Source organism: Rissa tridactyla, chromosome 4 (genome assembly GCF_028500815.1).
Source record: "Rissa tridactyla isolate bRisTri1 chromosome 4, bRisTri1.patW.cur.20221130, whole genome shotgun sequence".
Classification (NCBI taxonomy): Eukaryota; Metazoa; Chordata; class Aves; order Charadriiformes; family Laridae; genus Rissa; species Rissa tridactyla.
The window spans coordinates 84,173,124-84,199,962 of NC_071469.1; the positions used below are offsets into that span (position 1 = coordinate 84,173,124).

A 26,839-nucleotide genomic window follows, 5' to 3' on the forward strand; every position below is an offset into this window, starting at 1 on the left:
AGGCAAGCGAAAAACAGATCACTGAATTGTGTAAGATTTGTTGTATTACTTTGATCTTAGTTTCTGCTTTCTTGCCCGTTTGGTATTTTAGATGCACAAAACTGAAGGCTTCTTGTCCTTATAGCTGCAAAGAGAAGACAGACAACATCTCTACCTATAGGCACAGAAACAATATGGGGAAAAAAAAAAATTTATTTTCCTTAATTCAGTGTTTATTCAGTTTTCTAATTCAAATTTAAAATTTTGGGACAGCAAAGATAAGGGTGGAAGCAGCTATCAATGGTATCTATGAACTGAACACAAGCCTGTTTTATCTTCCAGGATGCGATAAACAGTTAGCAAGAGGTCTTTGTTGTAAAGGTCAGAACGTGAAATGGCACATCAGCCTGCTTGCCAGCTGTCAGAGCCAACCGCCAGAAGAGCACGCGTCTCTCTTTGTGGTCCAACAATGAAATGGTTTCATCAAGTAAAATTAAAATGTCTCATGGAACTACTACAAATATTAAATGGTTACCAACAGGTTAAAGCTGCTCTTTAGGAAACGGGCTGGTACCAGGCTGGCTGTCATTGTGGCACCAAAACCTCTTTCTCCTGAATGGTTATCCGTTGCCCCTTAAAGGCGATTCTCAAGATGCTTTGAGAATCAGAGGTTGCACTTCAGCCTTCTCTTTTCTTTAAACAATAAGATTGTGGGAAAGTTGTTACAAATTTCTTCACCGTAAGTCAGAGCAGCTTAATGAATCTCTAGTTAACTGTTGTGTGCCAATGGTGGTGTATTATACCTGGGTAACTCCCAACATTTTTGCAATCTGCCCTGAGAAACTATTACGAGTAGCTTCTTGGACAGCAACATCCAAATACTGTCAGAAATCACGTGAGTACTGTCACTTTACGTTGTCAACACTAGTAACTGAAGGAGTAGAAGCCAGTGAGACTGAATGGCCACCCACACATCTATTTTTCACCCCCAGATCTGTTGGTGTCATGCGTTATTTCAATTCAGCTCACATACCACTCAAGTCACAAACACTCTCAACTTCAGTAAAATTAGTGCAATCAAGTTACCAGAATTATAGCCTCTACTGTTAATTTAAAAAAAAAAGAGTTGGAAAGCTCAATTCCTGTACACAGACCAGTGCAACCGGGGAAATCTCTCAGGTAGTGCATGAGACACTGTGATCCTCTCTTAGACACACTACATATACCAGCAGCTTAAAGCTGTGTCATGTCACAAGGAGAAGCACAAGCTATCCGACAACTAACTTAATAAACCAATAATTCTATTTTTAGTAAAGCTTAAAAAAAGAAAACATCGGCCTTAATTTTTGGAAGATGTAGCCAGACATATTGAATTCTAGTGCTTCAACTGTTTGTGGCAAGAAATATAAAACCTTCCCACTGCAGCATTCAAAATCCTTTCTGTGATGCCTCTTATTTACATCTTTACCTCTCAGTCTTCACTCCTTCTGGCCAACAAGCAACTAACTCAAAAGGATTTAATTTCGCAGTGGAGTAGTATGCCTCCAAACAAGCCATTGCGTATGACTATTACTACCTAAAGAAGAGAGAAAATATTAATTGCATCATGGAATCATAGTTTTGCATTGGCAATTTAACACTGGTGACAAGCTGGCCTTTGTACGAGACAGAACCAGGTGCAGGCACAGAAACGTGCTGGGTTTTTTACTTTCTCCTTCTATATGGTTAAACATCTTGTTTAAAATTCATTTGGTTTGCAAACTGTAACAGAATAAAACTTGCCTGCTCAGTTCCTCTGCTCTGCAAGGCGAACTCTGCATACTTATCTACGAATAGAAGCAGTTTTGGTTGACTAAGTTGGAAAGTCATTTCAGTATAGTGACAGAAAAGGCTAGTTAATGTGTTCAAAGAATCAACACTGACAGTTTGACCAGCGCTTTCCGCTTCCTGAAGGCGCAAGGTGGTGAAAGCGCGCGTGTGGCAGTGCAAATGCTCCAACCAAAGAGGCCAATAATTGATTGTCCAAGAAAAAAAACATTCACAAAAGTTTTATTAAAAAAATTCCCCTTTCACCTCAAACAAGTGAAGCTTAAGTTCTGTACTACTAGGTTATGTTTAGAAAAATGAAAATAATACAGTAATTTTTGAAGGCTATACATTGTAAAATCCCGTAAGTCAGCATAAACTTGGACTGTGCAAGCAAATATAGCAAGTATTTCAGATGTCATTTATTTGGTCCATCAGATGTACAGTATAGTAGTAGTATCTGAGTTTACAAAACATCAAATATAAATAACCTGAAACTGTAACAATACACAAAAATTTGCTTCTTACATTGACATACCACCAGGCAGTACGAGCTGAAAAACTTGAGTAAATTAACAGTTTTACAGTAATGTACATAGTGCCAGTTGAAGTTTAAGAACACTGTTAAAACATGGCACTAATTTGCTTTATTGAATTTTCTTCTTTACTTGTTCAGGGTGTGAAAAATGTTTAGGACTAGGCTAAAAATATTTTTCTTCAAGCAAAAAATAAAAATGTAGTAACTTAAAATCTAGGCATCAGATGATGACTCTTTACTAAATAAGAGTAGGTGGGGTTTTTTTTGTCCTATTGAATTATACCTAAAAGGTATTTACACAAAAATAACATGCTTTTTTTCATGACTGTTTAAGCAAATACTTATCTGTAAGTATTTATAAACTATGTTTCTACTACATTTAATATACTGAATTAATATGGAAAAACTTCTGAAAGAGTCTATTGAGAGCTTTATCATCAAGAGAAACAGACACAAATTATTTAAGCCAGTGGTTTGGTATTCACTTGAAATGAAGGCCTTAAAATAAATCTAGTTCTGGACATTTTTCACATCCCAACATAATATGCTGTTACTGTATTACTTTATCTGAATCATTTTGTCAAGGGGCATTTGCATGTTCAGTCTAATGCTATAATTTCATCTTGCTCTTCTGTCTGCTCAGTACGTGCTCTCTTTGTACTGACACACTCTTTATCTTCTAGTTTTCTCTTGCGGCTTTTGTTTTCCATGTCATCATCAGCATTGCTTGAAGTACCTTCATCTTCAGAATCAACAATCAATAGATCGTCTTGATCTGGAGCTGTAAAATATATGGTTTTAGTTCAAACAGATACTGTGAAAGTAGCCTACTCTCAAACCAAATTCCACACAGAAAAATAAGAATGTCTCTAATACAACAAATAATCTTGGAGCATTACCTATATTCTTTGTCACTCAACTGAAAGAATATTTTGGATTTCTCTGAAATCAGTATAAATAGGCTTTTCACATGTTATTCTCTGTTCACTAGAGGTACGGAAAATATTGCAATAACCCAAAAATACGTGAAATGCATTAGTTAAAAAGGTATTTTTTTTTCCATGTACAAAAACAGAAGAATTGCATGCTATCGTCTGCAGCAGTCCTTGAGAAAAGAACTTTTACACCCACTGAGCTGAAGTCCAGCCTCTCCGTTCACTAGAGCATTCAACAGAACTCCCACTAGACACCATGCTCCACAAGAGAGAACACGTGAAGAGAGAGAGGAGGAGCAGAAGACTGAGCAGACTTAATGAGCCAAAGGGTAACAATGGATAGTATAGAGAAGGGAAAATAGACCCAGTCATGAACTTTCAAGACATCTAATGGATTTTGTTTGTTTTGAAGTACAAATTCATTGTAAAAACTAATTTTATGCTAGGGCTTTTATATATATATATATATATATATAAAAAATTTGAAATCAGTTTTAGCAATCTTGTTAGCATTTAATCTCCCCTGAAACAAGAGGCAATGACTATGTATGTGTGCACGTATCTTAAATCAGACCATCTGACAGGCAGAGGAACATCATCCAAAAGTGTAAGACAGAACTACAGATACCCAACTTACACATGTCACAACAAGTTTTCAGATTCATACGCTATCCCTATTAAACAGTATGACATTTCCAGTACGTTAGCCTTCAGTGCTTAAACATCCCATATTCATTTAAATTAAACTACTCTGAGTATGTTCAAAGAAACACTCTACTTTAGGAAGGTGATGGCACTTCTTCCTGGATAGCAAATATTATTTTCTTGCCATGTTTTGCTTGACAGGCGAAAAATAATTATTTTGTAAGCAGATAATAAAGACGTCTTCTTAAATTAACAAAATGAAACAGTATCAAAGACATCCACAAAGTAATTTTTAACCTGTAGGGAGAAAGTGACAAATTTCGTTGATTCTTTTTTGCCAAGCGATAGCGTGACCATCAGGTAGAATGGGTCTAACTTTATTTAAATCCCTGTCCAAATGATGCAGTTAAGCTGACACCCAGCCAAGCCCTTGTGAATTAAATAATATAATTTCAAACCTTTGTAACAAACTTAAATGTGCATTTTGTAACAATTACAACTATGCATTTTTTCTATTTAATATTGTATTTATACACAGAAACAACTTAAATGCCTTTTATTTCATGTTGGCAAAGTTAAGTCATAAAACTGAAGACAACTGTTTTAATTGGACTGCACTACTGAAAGGCTATTTTGTTTTATTTACTATTGATTACTCTTATTTACCTGTTGATGTCGAGGGTTGCGCTCCATCATCGCTACCATTGGTAATGTTCTTGGATGTTGGTTCTGATGGTTTAGGGCCAACTTTTTCAGGGGTATCACCAACAACTTCAAATTCTACATCTTTTTCTAGGTCTTCGCTGCAAAAAAAATACATATGGCTTTTAAACAACCAGGTGAAAATAAAAAACTGGGTTTTTTTTCCACAAAGAAAGTATGTATTCAAATAGTAAAGCACCCTGCAACTAGGACAAAATGAGAAATGCATATTAAAAAAACAGGAAAATCTGTCAGTTGTCCTTTATAATTTATGTTTTGTCTAGTCGTAAACACTGTTCCACCCAGTGCCATGACTTAAAATGCTTCGGAATGAGAAAAATCATTACCTGAGCTTACCTTTCTTTCTCAATATCACATTCCTATTCTCACTGAAAGTGCAGTGTGGTAATTTACTGTAATAATATGTATATAACTTATCCAGGGTTAAAACCACACACCAATAACTTCAAAGTGACTTCTATTTGCATTGCTGCATCTGAACACAGGTAGTCAAACAGAGGATCTACTACCCCAGCAGGCTGGGGGGTTTTTTGCCTTAATTTTTTTTTTTTTTTTTTTTTAAAAAAAACAGTTTCTCACTTGTTGGCTGCCCCAGAAGTAAGTTTGGTTTTACACTGTATTTTTATGTTGTGTAATGACAAATTATTCAAATAGACTTTTTCCAATTACTGTTGTAAAAACATCCAAAAACACAACAAAAAAAAAAAACAAAACAAGAACTCAAAAAACCCTAAATCCACAAATTCATAAAAAATAACAATGCCTCTTTTACCTCTATATTTTCTTTACACAGCTTAATGTTTGAGCTTTATTCACGAATTTAAAATTCTGAGTTCGAAATTGCCTGTAGAACTGTTTTACATATACATACAAAACGAATTATCCAGAATCCTTACCTATGAAGCACATTGATTAACAGTGTATAGTCCTGGAGGAAGTCATCTGCTTGTAGTCGAGTGCCATTTCGAATTCCAAATTCTGATAATTTCCTGTGGTTATTTGCTACAAAAATAGTGAAAAACTGCAATGTATACAGCTATTTATATAAAGATCCTTTACACTTGAGTATGATAGAATGAGTACTCCAGAAGGTTTATGTAGAAACATAAGATTAGCATTTATTGGCTATATTTAAAGTAAAAGCTGACATTTAAGCCTATCAGGAGTTAAAACTGCTTATGTTTGTGTTTGTATTACAATAGTGCCTACAAGCATCATACAAAGACCACAATCTAAGAACAAGAAAATGAATGGGTCTTGCAAACAGAGGTGCAGTTTTATAGCTGAATACATGTTCTTGAAAGGAATCCTGACGCTCCAGGTGAAAAGTACTTTAGATAGGAAAGCTGAACTGGACACGCAGGCTTGTAGACAATACCACTAGCTATTCTCAAGCCACTTAAATACTTGCAAATCCAGTTCTTTTCAAATATTAGTCTGCATGATGAACACTAGAACATTTGCTATGCTTCCGTTCTGTACATCCTGGTTTCTTCCTAGTTTTTATCTGCTCTGATCTAAAAAGCTCCGGCATGCATACCTTCTGTTTCTCCTTCTTCTGAAGAGATAAGAATAGTTCCTTTTCCATCATCTATTTGTACATCTGGTGCTACCATAGCAAATTTTTCTTTCACTATCTGAAAAGAGGAATATGGTTATTTAATCACTATCTGACTTAAAAACACTTATAAAAGGAAGAACCTTGAATTATGTTGATTGTCTTATTCTGGCTCATTTTCAGGCATCAGATGAAAGTCTATACTTTTTTTTTTTTTTTTTTTTTTTTAACTTCCATGAACACAATAATTACAGTTTTGCTGTCTGAAACCTACAGGTTCGGATACACTGAAAAATTTTTTAGAATACTTCATAAAGTGACAGAATTACAAATCACTTGTGACTATGCAACTGTAATGTTGCTACTGAAACATGCAACTGAAATACAAACTTAGTCTTTTTGCTGTTATATATGAATAGGCTTTAAAACCACCAAAAATTTACAAAATACAAACACTCTTTCATGAGATATACAAGCACACACAAGCAAGAAACATACTGGCTAATCTAGTTCTTGTAGCTGAGAGAAATGCGAAATGTAAAGCAAATATAAACAGCTGATGTTTACACAAAATGTATTGACCAAACCCCTAACTTTAATAATTTACGGTATTAAAATCAGAACGAAAGCCGTAGCTAACATTCAAGATTTACCTTATCCTGGAGTGTTAACACGGTAACTTTGTGTACATTAAGTTTCACAGTCACTTCTGGCTTACTTGCGCATACGTAACAGTTAGGATTTGGCGGATCCAAAGCACAAGGAACCAATAGCTTCTTTCTGGGATTTGGCTGCTTGTTCAGAAAAATCTTGAGGACAGACAAGAATAAAACAAGTTATTCTGTAAGTAAGAGCACTCATAAAACCTGTTTTCCTACAGATTTATTCTCTCAGTCTCACGGGTTGTCCCGTTCCCTAATCCTCTTTGACATGCCCGCTGAACAGGAGAAAGTGCGGATTACGGCCAGTTCACAACACCACCTGTGCTACTGCCCAGCTACTGCCAAATAGATCCGTAACATGACACAACCATGTCTCAAGCCATGTCAGGCTGCTTCTCTCTCCTATCCAGCAGCCAATTTTCATTAAATCAGAGGAATTTAATGATCCTTGAGGCTTCCACTTCTCTTCTCATTGCGGCTGGAAGTTCCCAGCACATTCAGAATCTACTGAAGCAACAAGTGAGAGACAGTAACTCTACATAATAGTCAAAGCAGGTTAAATGTAACTTTTAAACAAATAATAAATAACAAGAAACTGAGAGCATCTTAGTCCCACTTACCGTTCTACACTGATCTATTTTTCCTGATAAAATCTTCAGACCCTCCAGCACTATCAGACCAGCTATTACGGCGTTAGTAGTAGCTATAGCTGGGATAATATTTCCTGCCATTGCTGCAAAATAAGGAAGAGTATGCAGATTTTTAACAGCAAATGAAAATGAGAAGTTTAGATTATAATTTAAATAAAACAACATTATATTTCATCCTTACACTTGATATCAAATCTGCTCTTCATATTCATACTGAAAACATGCATCCTGAGGTTGGCAGCAGAAGTGACAAAATCCATTGCAGAAGGGTCATCCTGAGAAGAAGTTAATACAAAAAGTATTTAAAAATTGGATTACTCATTGGAAAAAAGTTTGCAACACATGGTTCCCAAAACCTTAAAAACAGAAAGTTTTAAAAAGTCTATTCAATATTCCATTTCAAAGTCAATATACGTCCTCTTTCAGATGGTATGTTTAGATAGAGCAGTAATACTTTAAATACACATGTTTAGAAACTGTACTTACTATTTCAGCAGTGAATTAGCATATTAATATTAATAAAATGCCTTGTATGTTCAAAATAATGTCTGAATCCTAAATCTTAAGATGTTTTACGCTCAGTTTCAAAAACAGGTGTTTCAGAAAGAGGTGTTTTTACTCTCTGTTGTGATACTATTTTGTTACCCCCTATATTTAAAAACTACTTTTTTTTTTTCTTATGCCAAATGACAACTGACTGCAGGAACATAACACTGCCTCTGGTGCAAAAAGAGAAAATCCTATTCTTGTTTTTCCTCAGCAAAACTCGTAATGTATCACATACCTATCATCAGAACTAATTACAACGTACAAGTCAGCAGAACTCTAGCTACAAATGACTGTACAAGAGCATGTTTTAGAGAAAGCTGAAAAGGAAGAAGTGAAGCTGCATTACTAAAATATTTTAAAAAATAAGAGTATGGCAAATACTTTGAATTTCTTCTTTTTAAAATTGGTGAATTAAGTTACTTTACATCACAATAGTTAACCCTTACACTCAGTGAGTTATAGAGTGTTTAAAGGATGTATTTGTTTACATATAGGAAGTGCTTTCAGTGAGGTGCCAGACGTTTTCGTTCCAAATAGCACTATTTTGGAATGCAACTGAATGAGTCCTGTTAATGCTTGCACCACATATGTAGAGTTTAACTGGTTCTTAGCATTTGGCAAACTAACCTTATCCCATATGAGCTCTGCTCCGTCACCCTTCTCAGCCAGGTGAAGTCTCAGGGTTTCAACACTCTTTGAAAATAAGTGTGCATAGCTCTTGACATCAAGAACCTGCTGATCCTTCAAGACTGCGGAGGATTCATTTTGTTGGTCAGATATGTTCTTCTCTTTAGGAAAAGACGAAAAAAATAATTAAGATCAGGAATACATATAAATCACACAGAAGTCCTCTCAAAGAGCTAAGAATTTTCAAATTTCAGCAAAATAAAATATTTTCAAAATTGAAGAACAATATCCTTAAACTATGGGAGCCCCAACATTTTACAACAAGTCTGCATTTAAAACTGCAACTATAGCTATATCGATATATATCTCAAAACTACAGCTGTATCAACTTATAGCAATCACCTAGACATGCACAAATTACAGCAAATGTAAATTTTCAGCAAAACTCAGCTTTCAGAGGTAAACATATCAGTGCTTATGGTAAAGCCTCCTAGAATAAGCTGACATGTAATGTTGTGAAAGGTGAATTTTGTACAGCCAATACTGAGTATCTAAAATAACAATTGCAAAACAGTTTTAGCAAAAAATGCCTTCTATATAGAGAAAAATTTTGAATCTTCACGAATCACAAAGAATTAATATGTTCATTATCAGTACTCAACTGTGACAGTGAGAAAACGTACATATCACAGAGATGCCTTGACAAACAGCAGGCATGACTTACAAATATACAGTGGGAGGAGGGACGATTACCTTGATTTTGTACCTCAGCCCAGTCCAGTGGCACTGGAGGCTTTCTTTTCCTCCACAGTTTGTCCATCGTCAGCAGATATCTAATGTCATCTTTGAAAAGCTAGGAAACATTAAAAAAAAACCAACACCACAAAAACAACATTAAAATGAAAGGGGGAAAAAAAAGACATACTTTATTTTTACATCTGCTGCGAAACTGAAAAATCAGCATTAGATTTATGAGGTTTTGCTTTTCTCCTTGAAAGTATTTTCAACCATACAAATAAAAATCAAACTCCTCAGGAAAAAAAAAAACAACAACAACAAAACAGATTCAAAAAACGTCTTATTCCTTAATCTGTAACAGTTACCGCATAAAGCGGACACAGCTCTGATTAATTTGGGAGGGAAGTAAAGTAAAAATCAAGAAACAATAGTCCAAACAGTGGTGGGTTCACGTGCCTATTGAAACCATCACTACAGCTCTTTGTATACCCTCCCCAAGATATTCTTACCTACGTGCCACTGAATTTCCAAAGTAAGGTTATTACTACCTATCAACATTACATTTTATACTCATTTCCTCTATTTATCCACTTTCAGCAACTATTTAGAAGGAAAACTCCTAAACCAGTTTGCATTTTCTTATGCCTGATTACACACAGCAGATGACTGATAGCTTTTAGGTCCTCAGATAGGTTCCAATTATGCCCAGTGAAACTCCTACAGAATTCAAGTTTACCTTTTCATATTATAAGTAATTTGAATTAATTTTTTTTTCTGTACAGTACGGACAAGTTGCTAAAGTCATCTGTACAGACACAGATGGAATGCTGTAAAACATGCAAGTGGTGTAAAAGACCAACCTTACAGCAAAATTGGTGAAAGTCATAACATAATTGCATAATTGGTAGGTAGCATTAAGTGTCCAAACTGGGTTTTGACTTAACTTTAAAGCACCTTATACACTTCAAATAAAGGCATTTATTGGGGGAAAGAAGATACCTTAGTAAAAAGTTTAACTGGATCGTATCCAGTTGATTTAGCCCACTCCTTAGTTGAAACACGTTTAATCTCACCATCTTCATTGGATGCTCGTGCTCTGGCTTCTGCTTCTGCTGGCTCCCCTATTAATAAAGTGTTAACCAATATTTTAATTCAAAAAAAGGAAAATACATTGAAGTACTTCCCCGAAAGTCAATAACCAAAGTTATGCAGGGACAACAAAATGGCTGTACTGCGCCCAACAAAAGCTGAACTAGACACAGTGCGACTACTCCTGTTCGCTTCTGCGACTGCAACTCACTAATTTAAGTTGATGTCACCTAATTCCTTTATTGGCACAAACAGTGAACAATTGTTTCCTATTAATTTTCTCCACATAATGTTGTGATTTCATAAATCTCTAACCATCTCCTTTTAGTAGTCTCTTTTCCTGGCTGAAGAGTCTTAGTTTGGTTAGAACTTCCAACACAAAAAAAAAAAAAAAAAAAAAAAAATCAGCTTCCTATCTCTGGTTATTCCTATACAAAAAAATTCCATGCGTACAGATGCTATTCATTTTGTGTTTCTTTCCCAGTCACATCCAGCAATTGCTATTGTGATTCCTAATAAGCAGCAGGTTGATGTTTTCATAAAACTAACTATTAACATCTTGACTGAATGAGAAAAATCAACTCTGAGACCATCATCTTATACGCCAATTTGTGAATGCTTCCCCCCTTTCACCACTGCATCATTTACATAATTTCATATTTATCTGCACCAAATCTACCTAATGTCTCACTGTCCAGTCATTCTGTATTGTGACACTTTCTACTACTTTTGCAGTTTTTTTCCTCATCTTTATTATTCTGAGTGACTTTGCTTAACGACAGATGCTGAACAGCACTGATCCCATCCCCAATCTGAGACATTTCTCTAATTACCGTTTATCTCTATCATTTTAGTAGTTTATCCACTTCAGAATTCACATCCTTTTTTGTCCCCATGGCTGCTTAGCTCCTTCAGGTTCCTCACAAGTTTTCAAGTGCCCCCTGCAGACTGACACCAGTGTAAACCAGGTATGAATCTAAACCAGTCCGCAGGTCTGCAATGTCTTCAAAGGACCTACAGAGCCAGGCAAGGCACAATGTTGCTTTACAAAGGCTGCACTGTCTCTTCCCTGATAGCCCACATATGTCTACCGATTCTAAACAGCATTATCACTACGGAGAGTTTGCTCACTACAGATGTGAGGCTACAGCTCAGGCCTTCCTATAACTGCCCTGGTATCTTTGTTTAAATAAGTAGCACTGCATCTGCTACCTTCCAAGTACGCCAGCAGCTGTTGTTTTAAGTGAGTTTATAAGCCATTCTTAATAAGACTCAGCTATTTCATTCTGGACTTCCCGTAGGAATAACCTATGGGGCAATCACTATCCAATGTTCAGAGAAACTGAAGAGTCGGAGGATCCTCTAAGGTCCCTCTCCCCAGTCCATTCATCTATCAAAGAAGCAACAAACAATGATGCTTTTTCACCTTCACAGCAACTATGGTTACTGTCCTTACAGAAAAATACTGAATAGCTACAAACCCATCACTCACAATGGGCATGTTTCCTGTGTAGATTAACACTGAAGTGTTTCAGGCTGGAAGAGTTCAAACACAACCCCTGTATTTCCTTGCAGTCCCTCAGCTAGGAGGGGAAAATGCAGAGTGACTACAAATATCACTCAGTTCTCAGTTCAAAAGGCAAGCGTCCCAGCTGCAGAGAAGGAAGCCCTCCATCAAATCCAAATATACAGGGGAAAAAAAGGCCACCCTACAAAGATCAGTTATAGTTAATTTGCACTTCAACCTCACTTTTCACTTCAAGTTTCAGTGCACATGGGGAAGACCATTTGCCGCAGAGGAAACAGGAGTCTCCAAACACAGAAGCCTACGTGACTAAATCATGTATCTTACACCTGGGTGTGTTAACTGGAACTTCATCATTAGCGAGTGTGTCGATTGTGCTCCTCACAGTTGTTACACACACACACGCTGAGAACAACTAGTGAATGCCAGTGACCCATCTTACACTGTATTAAAAAGTTTTCAAAACAGCTGAAGTAATCATTTTAATAATGTTTTAGGCTGCCCACAAGGGCCACAGTTCTGTCAGGTGAAACTGTTAAACTGTTCCCATTCTGAAGAGTATTTTTTGGGCTTTCTCCATGAAAAAACCTCTGGTATGCACTATGCATCAAGTTAACTAAAACACTCTGAAACTGTTACAAATATCTAATAAGCGGCTGTACAAGGGAACTAAATTATGCACAGTGTACATGAAGGTCTGTAAGGGAAACTACTGTTAACACACCCCAAACTCTTGTCTAAAGGTACAGTAAATGGAATCCTCTTAAAAGAAAATGGAGCTGAACTCTCTAACTTTAAGAAACATAAAGAAACAAGTCATAACCTCTGAAACAGAACATTTCAGTAATGGGGTAAGCTACCAGCTTAGATCACACTCACAGGCAGCTTCAGGATCAGCTCTGTCAGGAGAGACTTCTTGATCAGCATCTTCTTCTCCAAACAACTGGCTATATTACAATTAAGAAAAACACAACACTAGAATTTCATCATATCTAGTTAAAGACTGAAATATTTGCTAACGAATATATATCCACTTCAGAATTCTTGCTATCAGAGTACCGCTTCATACATTGCTCTTTAAAATGCTGGGATTCATCACATGGGGACTTAACTCTGACAACACAAAATGTCCAATACAAAAATTAATTTAGGAAAAGAGTTCTGTATATCTCACTCAATAGTTCACCCAGCCTTATATTTATACTGCATTACTGAATGCATTGCTTATAGCCCTCCAAGATCCCAGCAAACTTCACATCTGTTAATCATGCATTAAACTGAAAAACATGTTAACTTCACACAAAGGTGAAACCTACACTGCTGTGCCAAAGTACTCTGCCGGTCTTTCTGTGATATTAGAGCAAGGCCTAAGTACTAACCTACCCTCCATCTTTATATTAAAATTAAAAAAAAAAAACAAACACCCCAAAACCCAGGTCAAAAGAACTGGGAGGTTTTTGCTGTAATCCATATTCATTTAACAAAACAAACAAACTGACAAACTCCCAAAAAGTGTGTGTCCACTTTATTTCTCCATCTGTAGGTTTAGAAAGCAGAAGAGTGAACCACAGTACCTTTTTTTTTTTTTTTTTTTTTTTTTTTTTAAGTCACTTACTTGAACAAATACTTAGCCCACACAATGCAATGGATAGGTTCCGATGGAGTATTTCGGATTGTGCAGCCTGGAAAAGTCTTCTGAGTTGGTTTAGGATGACATTCATAACATTCTGTCACTCCCTGGTGAAAAGTGAAATATTTCTTGTCACACTGTGACGGCTACTGATAGTATATGCTATTACCAGATGAACTGTAACTGTATCTCTAAACACGCAACCCCCTGGTTGTCTAAAATAGCCAATGATTTAAACTTAAAGCAACAAGAGTAATAGACAACCTAACCTTTTTAATAACTGTTACTTGTCCAAGGTAGCCTGCAGTTCCACTCTCTATAAGAGGAACATCGGCAGCGAGACACATCCTGTTCACATGGTTACGGGCAGCTGCAAATCAAGAGTTTTTAAAGAAATATTTGAATAATTAGAAAAAAAGTTTTACTTCTCCAAATTCAAACTACCCTCCTATGCAAACACTTATCCTTAATCTGCCTTATTTTATTACAGAGCACTACGCCTTTTTCAAAGTCAATTTTTCAGTTAACACAAAATATTAAACATACTATTAAAGATAGCAAACTCAACTGAGTAAGTTACATATATATGCACAATACTCATTAGTTCCTGTAAAGCAGCAACATAGCAGCTAACATTTACTTCAGAAACACTTGTAAAAGCACTAACTACCCTTTCAAATTTCTAGTGAAACACACAAGCATTAGTCAAACTACAGATGGGATAAGAGGATATTTGTTATTTAACTGACATTGCAGAACTAACAGTAGAACACACTAAAGTTCTGTTTATATGAGCAAGCAAGAGTATTTCATCTCCCATATAAAATCATAGTGAAAACTTCACCTCTGTTATCCAGAGCATTCATAACCAACGTAAACTGGCGGAAGAATTCTACGTTATAGTCAGGGCTACAGAAAAGAAAAAAAATACTCAAAATGGCATATCAAAGTTGTCGGTTACTTCGCCACAACAGAAGCTATACACATGCAACAGGTGGACTGATGTTTGTGTGATAAATTACACATATTATAGACTTACTGCTAGCCTTTAACCGCCCCATTTGTCTTCTGCCCATTTTAAAGCCGAGTGAAAGCATGAATTTTATGCTGCTGGAAGGAAGCTATTGCAATTAGTACTAATTTGACCAATGAAATAGGCAGACAATGAAAAAGTGATTACACTGCTCTGACCTAACGAGTAAATTGGCTAAGCTATGGTAACTGACCTTAAAAACCATCAGCTGAGGCTAAAACATGCACGCTGTAATTACCACAGCTCATCAGACTGTTGATAATTCATTACACTGTGATAGCTCAATTGGTTTTGATCATGCCTCCATACCCTTAGGAGCCAAGACATGGGATTTTAAAGTCTTGACACTTTAGTATCTTTACATTGTGTTTTTCTGATTTCAGGAAGAAGGTGGCAAAGAAGAGAAAGTGAAGAGGAAACTGGATTAACCGTTTTACAGTTTCAGAAGAAGGATGCAATGAGTCAGTGTTTCAGTTTCTAACAGCAACATCAGAGTTCAAACCTTGATATTACAGAATATAAATTTTTAAGAAACTACAAATACAAATTAAAACATAGGAAACAGCTAATGAAAATCTACATAATCTTGTATTCATTGGTTATGGACCATAAAGACTAAATTTTAACAGTTTGGGGCGCATATAAATGATACTCCGTTACCTACACCCACACAAAGCACTTGGTGTTTTTAATCATGGACTCAACATTCACATTTATTTTAATCCAATTATTGCTTAAGACATCAGGGCATCCTTACAGTGTAGAAACTTATATAGTAAATGTTGCTAATAAAATGAAAAACAGACACAAGCAAATGACTACAGCTTACTACCAGAGCTTAAGGAAACCCATGCAAAATCCACACTCCTGCTCAGGTGTGTGGTAGTCTCATATTTACAGCTATTCCTTCTTACTGTGGTAGCTTTGTAAAGGATCTTAAAGCAAACCATTGTAGCATTTAAACAAGACAGTACTTGCAAATCAAAACATGTAGTTAGAGCTTAAAAACAAACATACTTCATGATGCTATCATGGTAAGCTATAATATTAGCTTCTGGATAAAACTGTAACACGCTTTCCTTGGCAACCTAGAAATAAAAAAAAACAAAAACAAAAAACCACTTATTATTTCTTCCTTCCTTCTAAAGACAGACTCAATACCAGTTGAGTATCGAGTAAGTTGACTACCTTAAGAGATTTAAATACTTTTATAATGAAATGTTGTGGATAGCCATGATCAACCAACCAACACTTACCTCTTCACAGTAGAAAAAAAAAATTGTGACATGTTTCTAACGCTGTCCATAAAATAACACTAAGACTTGAGCTTTGACTCTCTCCTCACCTGTGATTTTGATCTTCCAACATGTTTCTTTTGAAACAAAAACTGCCTGTTGAGATTGCTGACATCAATAGTATCCAAATCAATCTATAAACACACAAGAGACAGCTGTTTCACTTTCACAGAAATAAAAGGAACAAAAGCGTTAACAGTTTGAAGCAAACGCCACTGACCAAAATGCATGAACTGTACAGACCCCTTTTCAGACCCGCATACAGGTGATACATCTGCACTACAGCAGCTGCAGAGGCACAGGGGATCACCTAATTGTCTTCAGGAATCCATACATTTTAAGTAACTACCAACAACGGAACCATGTGTCAAAAATTAAGGGCTATATGACAACAAACTTTCTGAAGAAAGAATCCCTACTAAAACCACATGAGAATTTTGATACGTATGCACAGTAGTTAGTAGAAAGTCAATAACTGATTGTCCTGTTTACTGCAGGATAAAGATTTTAGTAAGAATTCCTCAGGAGCACAGCACAGAGACTCAGGAGCACAGCAGGAACCCGTCTAGATAGGTCTGGTCAGACTCTCCATGGGACTAACAACCCTGAACGCTGGCTCTGAACCGCGCTGCCCCAGGGTCCAAGAAAGGCTACTCAGCAAACTAATTAGTCCTTCTACTTCGTATTTGAACATAGCTTTGAGCAACCAAATCAGTAAACTGAAGGCTGCATTGTCATCTAATTCAGAGACCGCAGGGCAAAAGCTTTTACTGTTTGCCACCAGGACTAACTGCTTAAGTGCATATTAAAAAAAATATGAAGTCTACTTACAAAAAAGAGTTCTAGTAGCGCAGTCAAGATGTTTAAAAACATATACCACAGAACACCTGTGATGTACAGCCTCAAAGGATGCCATGACCGTAATTCCCCTAACAGTCATATTTCTAGTTATTAATATAAGCACACGAACATAATTCCAAATTTCTTTACCCCACCACCACAAGAATTAAGAATGTTTAATTAGAACTTTGAGAAGATTTATTCCTACCTTTGTTGCCTCTACTTTTCCTTTAATTAAACAGTTTCTCTGATCAACGACTCTTTTTAGAAGTCCTCTCCTCTCCCTAAGATTTTTAACTAGGAGGGGAGGATGACAGTTTTTCAGACATTTCGGACAATTTTTCTGAGGTATTTCTCCCAAACTCCCATAGACAAAGCTGACATACTGAACACAGTAGTGCTTTCAACTATATGGAGAGTACTACTGCACCAATTGTGCAGCTCGAGGTTTAAACATAACCTACCAAGCGTGTTCTCATACACTTTGAATTTTATTAACCAAACTTGAATAATGAAAAAAGTATGCCACACACTTCCCATTGAAGATCCTTTATGTGAGAGATACAAGATTAAACTTCCTGTTTTCTGAAGGGAATATTTTTAATTTAAGGATTAAGTTTTAATATACTAGGAACTGTAATAGCTAAAGAGTTTTATTTAAACACTAAATAAAAGCACCTGTGGATATAGTGCAAAGAGAAAATATATAGTGTTTTAGGAATGTATTATATAAAGCAGTGACTCTTAGTCTTTATTACCCATCGTATCCTTGTAACTATCCATGGTCTTGTATCTCTCAATGAAAACACATTTCTACCTCCTTCCCTTTCTCATAAGACACACTGGGAAAGCTTACTTAGTCCAAAGCCAAAAATCCCAAAAACTTGAAGTGAAAATGATGACGTGAAAACTTCCACTACCTAGAAAGCTGTTTGCATTTTAACTGGAGACAATAGCAAGTGACAGAAGCTACAACTGAAAACAGTACTACAAAGACCAAAAGAACCAAAGGAAGTTTTTCTCCAAAGAGAATACTTGAGACCATTAGACCTCAACAGAAGCTTCAATCTAGCTAAGAATGATCAGAATTTAACTGTTCGCTTATTTTAGCAACTTTTACGCTGCTCCTGTTTTTTTAAGTTAGACAGAAATGCCTCAGAACTTCCAAAGAATATATACTCATGGTCTTAATTCAGACTTGGATTTTGAATAACTTGATTTTGTTCTTCATTCATGAGGACAACGGCACTGCCTTTCAATAAAGTACACTTAATGAAATCACATATTTATGAGCTATCTGGTATTCAAAACTACTAGATTCATTTTTTTTAGTATTAATATTTTGGTTTAAAAAAATATTTCAAAACTTACTTATAAAAATAAAAAGCATTTTCAGGTGTTCAATTTTGTCAGTGTTTAATAACCGAGGAAAACCCTCAACAATATCACAAACATTGACCAAAGCAATTTATTCTCCTAACGGCAAATTTCCTCTTTGTGTAACAATTCTCTTTCTGCTCTCGCCTCATCTTTTGCTCACTCACTCCATATGCTATCAAAACGCTACTGTCTTGCACAAAACACTGCCAATGATATTTTTAAATGAAGATGGCCCCGATCCAACATGTACTTAAGAGTCCAACCAAGTTGGCCTTGAAAGACAATACAAAAAAATCAAACTATAATAAGCGAAACAAAAAGCATACCCCAATGAGATTTACGCCTAACGACTAACTGGAAACTCAGGACATATTACACTCTTTCTATCATAATGGACTGCAGGAGTAGGCAAATGACACAGCAGGGTAAAAAAAAAAAAAAAGCAGGGGGAAAAAACAGTGCAGAAAATGCAGGCACGCACTCTTCTGTACATGTTTACTTCACCGGTACAATGTTAAAATCGGACAGGCTCCCAGTGGCAGACTCAAATCAAAGGGACAATTTGAAATTAGACTTAAGCACATCCTACAAGTTTTAAAGAGTATTTAAATAGAAAAGCCTGAGTTGTATGAATAACAAGGCAAACCAGCCGCCATACTCTTCTACAAGCCGATATAGCTTTTAGATAAAAGCTGTTTCTAACATGCCTTGCTCAACAAGTCTGACTGTAAAAATCAACTTCGTACAACTCGTCATACAAAACTCTCAGATGCGACTCCGGGTCAGGCACACACAAGTAAAAACGCATTCAAAGGAACAGACCTGTGCAGGATTTCTACTCACGTGGTTTCTTAAAACCAGATACTTTCCATAACTTCTCTAAGAAATTAATAAAGGCCCGGAAACTAGGTAATTGGAGGTCTGCTAAGAGTATTTCTCTCTACCCCTTTCCCCCGACCACCCTCTCAATCCTGCCCTTCCTGCAGACAGAGATTAGCATCAGGAAGCAAAAGCGAAAGCAGCAGCCCGCGGGAAGCTACTCTGACCGGGCTTCCAAGACTGACAGTTTTACAGCTCGGTATCTAAATACACGGTTCGCCTCCCACGTATTTTGTTTTTCGCTGCAATCCATCACCGGACCACTATCCACGGCATTAGCAAAGGCAGCGTTAGGCAAAACTAAGCCTTTCTCGGGCAGCAAACATGGCACGCCGCTCTTCCCCAGCGGATTTCAGCTACGGGCTCCCCGAAAGGCGCAGCCGCCCCCCGCCGACCGACGGCGGCTCCCGCCGCTGCCCCGGGAAGACGGCCCGACCGCCGGGGGGACGGAACACCGCCCTCCGCCCGCTCCCGCCGCCCGCTCCGGCGGGGAGTCCGCGGCCCGGCAGCGCGGCGGTAGGCGGCAGGGCGGATGGCGCTCGCAGGCCGCAGCCCCTTTGTGGCGGAGCCCGTCCCCCGGCGGCGGGGGCGGCGCGGCGGCCTGACCCGGCCCGGCAGCTTTGGCGGGCCGCAGCAGTTTGAAAACACGCAGACAATGCGGTCGGCGGGAGGGGCCGCCCGCCTCGGCCGCCCCCGCGCCCGGGCCCCCCCGCAGGCCCCCGCCCGCCGGCCCCGCCGCCGCCCCGGCCCCTCATCCGCCCCGGCCCGCACCACGTCGATGTTGCTGAAGCCGGTGAGCACCAGGTCCTTGAGGAGCTCGCAGCCGATGCCGCCGGCTCCAACCACCAAGAGGCGGGCCTGGGCCACGGCCTCCGCCAGCTCGCTGCGCAAGGGGCCCGACACCGGCGCCGACATGACGGCGGGCGGGCGGACAACAGCGGCGGGCAGAGGGAGCGGCTCCGCGCGCCTCGCCTCAGCCGGGCCGCGCTCCGGACAGCGAGCCCGGCAGAGACCAGAGCGCCGCCCGCCCGCCCCGCAGCGCCCCCTGCCGGCCGGGAGGACCGCCGCTCGCTCCCGCGCATCCAGGTGAGCCCCAGCTTCGAGCCCCGTTCCCGCCACGTGGCACCGGGGGGCTCTGCCCGGGGTCCGGGCGCCGACCTTCGCCCCTTCGGTGCAGCCGGGGCTCGGCCCACAGAGCGTGGGTCCTGCCACCGGTGGGGAAAAGCGCAGGCCCAGCGCCCGCGGAGAGCTCCGGCAGCACTCCAGAGGGAAGCTGGGATTCTTGGGTAACTGACCCACCTCCGCAGGCTGGCACCGTAAGCTACAATTCTGCCTTAAAAAAGTTGTTTTGCAAACACGCTCCATGATTTGAGCCACCCCCGCCCCCTGCTTTTTTTTTTTTAACACAAACTTTTAATGCTTTCATTTATGCTGCAGCAATAAACCTCTACAAAAAGCTTTAAGGACACTTACTTAAATTACTCCTCCATTAAGTCAATTAAAATCCTGCAATTTAGGCTAAACCAACAGGGACTTCCCCAGAAGAATTTAGGCTGTTTTAACTAAAGCATCGCGAGCCCGCGGTACCTGCCCTGTCACCCCGAGGACAAAAGCGCCCACAAAACGCTTCCCCCCATCCCCCCGGCAGCGATGCTCCGGGTTGGAGCTCCTGGCACCAGGTCGGAGCTCCTGGCACCGCGCAAACGAAACCCATCCTCCCGTGGGAAAACACACATCATAGGAAGGCTGCAGTGGCAGCAAGGTCCTTTCAGACACTGCCTACTGAATTTCCAATCTGTGGTCAAGACAAAGCACATTTGGTTTTAAAAAATCACACTTACATTAAGTTCTTCACTGCTGATAGTTTCTAAAAACTGGATCCTGTTTGGTTGATGAATGCTATCAGTCTAACTGCAATAAGACAACCTTTCTCCTTTATTTTCCTCCCCAAATGCAATGCGTAACTAGAATCATGGAAGAATCTCTACACTTAAATTTCCATGTGTAACCAAATTATGCAAGTTTTCTGTCGCTAATATAAACTGCAACCAGTTACTCTTGGAAATAAGCAGCATGTCATCACATGAATTTCATTTTTCACCACATTTGAGGTAAATTACGTTGCATAATTACACACTTTCACCTGTAGTTAGAAAAAAAAAACCACAACAAAACCCAACAGACTTTCCATCTATGCAGAGAAATACAATTTATTTAAATAATCTCTGATCTGGGTCTTCTTGTACAAAAACAAATTCTTCTAAAGGGGTTTGATGATTTGGTGGCCAGCAGCTTCTCTCACATGTATAAACCAGAGCAGTTCCAAATTCCACTGACAGATCTAAAAACAAAACAATAAAGGTGTGTAATGTGAAAGTACGAAAAATGACATAATCAGGGGCTATTGCTTATTGCTATACTTCAATCTTTCCCAATTCAGAAAATATTTCTCATATTCAGTCTCCTATGTACACAGCATTTTCTAATTTTAAAGATTTTAAAGCAAGCCGACTCAGAATTTTCAAAGAGCTTCTTAAGTGTCTGCAGTCTTATCTGACAATATTTATTACTTTCCAAGGCCTCACTGCAGAGGCAATAAAGGCAAATTACTCCCAAGTTCACTAGTGAGCAAATGAAGTTGCAATCACAGAGTCTCCATAAACCAGAGTTACATCTTTTGCTCGGTGAAATCTATAACGGAAACAGAGAGGATTCTATGTAAGATGGTCACTGTAGTTCACCACATCAGTGCTGGTGGTTAGCAAGAAACAATCCAAAATGGCAGTTCACTAAATTTTACTAAGAAGGTGACTGTTTCGGCCAAGTCAGGGGCCATCACCTGAGTCGCTCTGGAGCATGCTGACCAGCGCTGGCATCAGCTGAAATTCGAATACTCTGTTGCTTCCACAGTTACTGCAGGCTGGAATACCTTGGTCAATGCTGGCTGGAGGAGACGTTATGAATAAAGGCTGGCCGCCCCAAGAGTATCTAAGAGAAGAAAGGAAAAAAGTAATTTTTTTTTTTTTTAATCTAAATTTCATAGGAAAACTTACACATTGGCAACAGTGTTCAGGATTCTCTGAAACAGCCTTCTTAGCAATTTTTTTTTATTAATAAACAAAAATATACATCTATTTCCAAGGAAATGGTTTATTTTGATGTACTAACAATCCGTGCCTATGCTCTGTACCTCCCTGTTCCAATCAGATGATCAACAGACCTTAGAATCTGTTCAGGACACACAGATATTCTTTTCATAAATTTATGGAATGTGTGGTCCCTGCTTTTGACTTCACTCTTCTCATATTTTTCATTACCACCTTCACCTGCAAAACTGTAAGAAAACAAGAAAACAAACAAAACTTCCAGTAAGGTTTTCAGTACGATATGCATCCTTTAAATAAGGGATGGTTACTATACATTCACGTTAAATTATACTAAGCACAGTGAAAAAAACTATACATGTTAAATTAAGAGGCAATTCCTGTTAGAGGTTGCAAGTGAACAGTTTGCTTCTAGCTCTTTGGTTTCTGGTGGTTTAAAATTACTAACAGTGTTTTAAACTACGACACGAGATTGAAATCCACCAGATACCTGCTTACTCCTTAAAAAAAAAAAAATTCCTTTAGTAACTTCTTACAAGTTTTTCTAGTTTTTAAATTAAAGTGCTCTATGTAGATTCTGCAACTGAGAGTAGCTTTAGATATCAAAAAACTCAATGCTGTCCACAATTCAGGAAAAGCCACTGTATGTGTTGATATAAGCAAAAAGAAATGGTCTGGATATAAGTGCTCACTCCGATCACCTAAGGTTAATGCTGAAAATATTTTCAGTAACTACATTCAAAAATTGTTTCTCAGAAAACCTTTACAAAATCTTTGGGAGTCTTACTATCACCCCAATCTCTAGTCAAAATCCCTAACTAATTAAACTCTTAAAAATGCAACTGGAATATAAGAAAAGCTTTAGCCTTGTAAAGAAAAAAAACAACACCCAGAAGACAAGTGTTACAATATAAACTCATGCCATTTAGCGTAAGATGTTGTTTAAACCACACTGGTTTGGTTTCAGAGACTGACGGTCCACTGCTCTATCTGGAGCCCAAGGACATTCCAACTGCTCAGTCACTCAGAAATAGATGCATCTCTGAATAACTCACAATTTGACAGAACCAGGTGTATTGTTGTGTTCTTCCAGCAAAGTAGTACACACCAAGGATTCGCGAAGGACCCAGTTATGAACAGAATGCATTCAGATTTTAGGTTATCAGTCAGCATACAGGAAACTACAGGATCCCTTCAGTTCCAGCATGAAATCCAGACCCGCTCTCACCTTCCTGACATCAACTCTTCCAAATCAACACCCTCTCTCTGCTGATACTCCTTCAATAGCTTATCTGCATGCTCCGTGTCAAGGTAACCAGTGTAGTCTTCCTCATCCACAACACTAATGTAAAAGGGCTGGAACACAGGATCTGAACTAGACGTGTCCATTACCATTCCCTCGCTGACCAGAGGATGTGTACTCAGGGAACCCGGCCCATCCATAGCTTCAGACAAGCGAAGCTGCTGGAACTGGGATGCACACTCCAGCTCTCCAGAGAAGGAGCTGCTCACCGCTTCGTTTAAGCCAAGCAGCTGAAGGGAGGCACATGCAGGAGATTCTGCTCCATCGCAGACTCCCCAGTTATCTGCTTCATCACACCAATCCTTTGCAGCAAAGTTCCACTCTTGTTTCTGAGAAGAACAACAACAAAAAAAAAACAACAAAGGAAAAAGAACATTGTCAAAATCAGCCACCCTAAGGCACTTCAAATACAGTTTCATAACAGATAAGAAAACAAAACCCTTAAGCTAATGCTTAGTGTTATTTCACCTATTTTCCTCACAGTGGTAGTTACCAGCACGCACACATTTACTCTTCACAGCAGCGCAGTTATGGCAAAAGACATCTCACACTGGAGAAACAGCACAAGAATTCACTGGCTTTTTGAACGGCCTCTGTACCTCACGTTGCCATACCTTGGCTGCTGGCATCACCACTGACAGACAGTTTGGGTCTCAAGCACACGTCTATCTCAAGCACAGCTACTGCACCACAGGCAAGCTCAAAGGGCAGAATATGGAGGAAAATAATAGCGATAATCATAACAGCAACAACAACGGTAATGCCATCATTGTATCAGAGTATAAGATCATTTACCACAGACCAAAATTTCATATTGCAAATGCAGGGCTGAACAAACACTTTCTGCCTGTCATCACGAGTTTGACAGCAATCCTCCTCTTTCAATCCTCTTAAGCCAACATGCATTTTTTCTTCACAAGCAAAAATACCAGAAGTATATTAACAACAATTGAGTCAGATTAATTAAAACTGATGATAACATTTTAAAAATCTATTTAAGCAAGAAAGAAAACACCTTCAAGATCCAAACCTAAACAGTGTAGCCCAATCCTTTAAAGTTGAAAAATAATGTTTAAGTAGCTCAAGTAATTACGGTATTAAATATCAGTTTTGACCATACAGTTCGACTGCAATCTCCACTTTAAAACAAGTTAACCTTCTAGTAAACGACGTGTAGTACTCACGGTGTGAACAATTCAAAGACCACGACTTCTCCACATGACCACATACATGACTCGAAACTAGCATATAGCATAGCTTCTTGAGAAAGGTTATGGTTACTTAAGCAAGTATGTAAAAGGTGCGAAACTCATCTAACTCAACTGCATTCTTATTTTAAAACCTCCTCAATACTGCACTTCACACAGCACAGTGAAACAAAGTGAAACAGGAAGGCAGTTTGCTCATGTTGTGGTTTAACCCCAGCGGCAGCCAGGGCCACGCAGCCGCTTGCTGACCCCCCTGCTGGGATGGGGGAGGGAATCAGAAGAGTAAAAGTGAGAAAAAACTCATGGGCTGAGATAAAGACAGTTTAACAGGTAGAGCAAAAGCTGTGCACAAGCAAAGCAAAACCAGGAATCCATTCCCTGCTGCCCACAGGCAGGCGCGTGTTCAGCCACCCCCAGAAAGCCAGGCTCCATGAGGTGTAAGAGTGACTCGGGATGACAAATGCCACCACTTCGAACATCCCCCTTTCCTTCTTCTTCCCCAGCTCTATCTACTGAGCACGATGGTATATGGTATGGAATATCCCCGTGGTCAGTCAGGGTCAGCTGTCCCAGCTGTGTCCCCTCCCAGCCCCCTGTGCCCCCCAGCCCATCGCTGGCGGGGTGGGGTGAGGAGCACAACAGGCCCCGAGAGCCCAGCAACAACCAAACCTCCAGTGTGCTGTCACACCATTCCCACCCAATTCCACCACACAGCAACAACCAAGCCTCCCGTGCGCTGTCGCACCGCTCCCACCCCAGCCCCAGGACCCAGCCCCATCCCGGCTGCAGCCACGGCAGCTGCGGTACCTGTTTCACGCTGGAATCCCGGGGTTCCTTTTCTTCCGCCTGCAAATACTGGGAACGCAGCACCTTCCAGCTTTAGCCCGCCGTGTAAGGAAAGCAGAGAGAGGTAAGGCACCGGGCGGGGGCGCGGCGATGGGGACGGGGGGCCATGCCCTCACCTGTGGGGCGCTCCCCGGCAGCCCTCCCGGCCGCAGGCGAAGACGTTGGCCAGGCGGTGGAAGGGGGACCCCTCCCGCGGGCAGTACACCTGCACCAGCTGGGCCAGCGCCCGCCCGCAGGCCCCGCAGCGCGGCGGAGCCGCCCGCACCAAGGGCGCCCAGTCCTGAAACACCGACACCGCCGCTGAGAAGAGAGCCCCGGCTGTCCCCGGGGCCGACCCCTGCTCCGGGCACGGCCCCTCCGCCGCCCCCCCTCCGGCCCCGGCCCTACCGCGAAACCGCCCAGCTTGCTGGTGGCCCAGGCGGGGGCCTGCCCGGCGCCCCGGCACGGCCCCGCCATGGCGGCGTCGCGCAGCCCCAGCAGCACCGGCGGCCCGGCCGCCATGGCAGCGCCCACGCCTCGCCCGGCCGCGCCGCGCTACGGCGGCCTCCGCAGGACACACGCCTCAGCCCCGAACGGCGCGCGGAGCCGCGCTAGAGGCGTTTCTGTCATAACTGTGCTCAAGCGGCGGTAAATAATCGTGCACAAATCGTCCAGCAAGCACATATACCTGCCGAGAAAGGCCTTCCGTCACGGAAGCCACCCTCTGCGGTGACAGAAGCGATGGCGACCGCGCGGTCTGCACTCACAGGGCTTGGGGTAGGGTGTTCCCTTGGACTGGGCGATGCTGAAATTCACAAAAGTCCACTGGGTTGACTAATGGATGGATAAACATGTAATCAAAACTCGGAGCTGGTGCTTCAGTGTTACTTAGAATCACTCAATCATAGAATCATTTAGGTTGGACGAGACCTTTAGGATCATCACATCCAACCTTCACCTGGCCCTGCCAAGCCCACCACTACCCCGTGTCCCTCAGCACCACGTCTGCCCATCACTGAATACCTCCAGGAATGGCGACTCCACCACTGCCCTGGGCAGCCTGTTCCAGTGCTTGACAACCCTTTCGGTGAAGAAATTTTCCCCAATATCCATCCTAAACCTCCCCTGGCACAACTTGAGGCCGTTTCCTCTTGTCCCATCGCCTGTTATGTGGGAGAAGAGACCCACCACCCCTCACTACACCCTGCTTTCAACTACAAGTAATTAAAACTCAGGGCTGGTGCTTCAGTGTTACTTGTTGCAGCTCCACTTGGAAGTGAGAGGTTTGCAGGAGCTCAAGGGGGAATTTCATGAATAT

General features: G+C 40.3%; 2 protein-coding genes across 4 annotated transcripts; both read right to left on the reverse strand.

Moving 5' to 3' along the window:
* Positions 1–2,012: 2,012 nt before the first annotated feature.
* Positions 2,013–20,079, reverse strand: UBA2 (ubiquitin like modifier activating enzyme 2). 3 transcript variants are annotated; one of them, XM_054199169.1, is made up of 17 exons: positions 19,853–20,079; positions 16,033–16,116; positions 15,705–15,775; positions 14,499–14,563; positions 13,924–14,024; positions 13,640–13,761; positions 12,904–12,971; positions 10,410–10,531; positions 9,426–9,525; positions 8,673–8,833; positions 7,678–7,771; positions 7,467–7,579; positions 6,838–6,993; positions 6,167–6,263; positions 5,523–5,628; positions 4,570–4,706; positions 2,013–3,104 (listed from the first exon to the last, which is right to left on the reverse strand). In XM_054199169.1, exons 1-17 carry the CDS (start codon positions 19,994–19,996, stop codon positions 2,923–2,925), a joined length of 1,923 nt encoding a protein of 640 aa, XP_054055144.1. In that variant the 5' UTR covers positions 19,997–20,079; the 3' UTR covers positions 2,013–2,922. The 3 variants fall into 3 exon arrangements, with proteins under 3 accessions (XP_054055144.1, XP_054055145.1, XP_054055146.1); XM_054199170.1 differs by lacking the exon at positions 19,853–20,079 and adding an exon at positions 16,814–19,214; XM_054199171.1 differs by lacking the exons at positions 15,705–15,775; positions 19,853–20,079 and adding an exon at positions 19,267–19,588.
* Positions 20,080–21,272: 1,193 nt separating this feature from the next.
* On the reverse strand, positions 21,273–26,063 carry PDCD2L (programmed cell death 2 like). Its single transcript, XM_054199180.1, has 7 exons — positions 25,930–26,063; positions 25,659–25,822; positions 25,504–25,573; positions 23,414–23,817; positions 22,302–22,415; positions 21,921–22,069; positions 21,273–21,422 (listed from the first exon to the last, which is right to left on the reverse strand). Exons 1-7 carry the CDS (start codon positions 26,041–26,043, stop codon positions 21,292–21,294), a joined length of 1,146 nt encoding a protein of 381 aa, XP_054055155.1. The 5' UTR covers positions 26,044–26,063; the 3' UTR covers positions 21,273–21,291.
* Between the last annotated feature and the right edge of the window lie 776 nt (positions 26,064–26,839).

Excerpts from the sequence above, each read along its gene's own strand:
- UBA2 (XM_054199169.1), bottom strand. The coding sequence starts at position 19,996 with ATGTCGGCGCCGGTGTCGGGCCCCTTGCGCAGCGAGCTGGCGGAGGCC. Across the intron at positions 14,025-14,498 it reads GAATGCTCTGGATAACAGAG|CTGCCCGTAACCATGTGAAC; the intron begins GTGAAGTTTTCA and ends CTTGATTTGCAG. Across the intron at positions 4,707-5,522 it reads TTAATCAATGTGCTTCATAG|CGAAGACCTAGAAAAAGATG; the intron begins GTAAGGATTCTG and ends TTTTTTTTGCAG.
- PDCD2L (XM_054199180.1), bottom strand. The coding sequence starts at position 26,043 with ATGGCGGCCGGGCCGCCGGTGCTGCTGGGGCTGCGCGACGCCGCCATG. Across the intron at positions 23,818-25,503 it reads GGGATTCCAGCGTGAAACAG|AAACAAGAGTGGAACTTTGC; the intron begins GTACCGCAGCTG and ends TGTTCTTCTCAG. Across the intron at positions 21,423-21,920 it reads CATGCTCCAGAGCGACTCAG|ATCTGTCAGTGGAATTTGGA; the intron begins GTGATGGCCCCT and ends TTTTGTTTTTAG.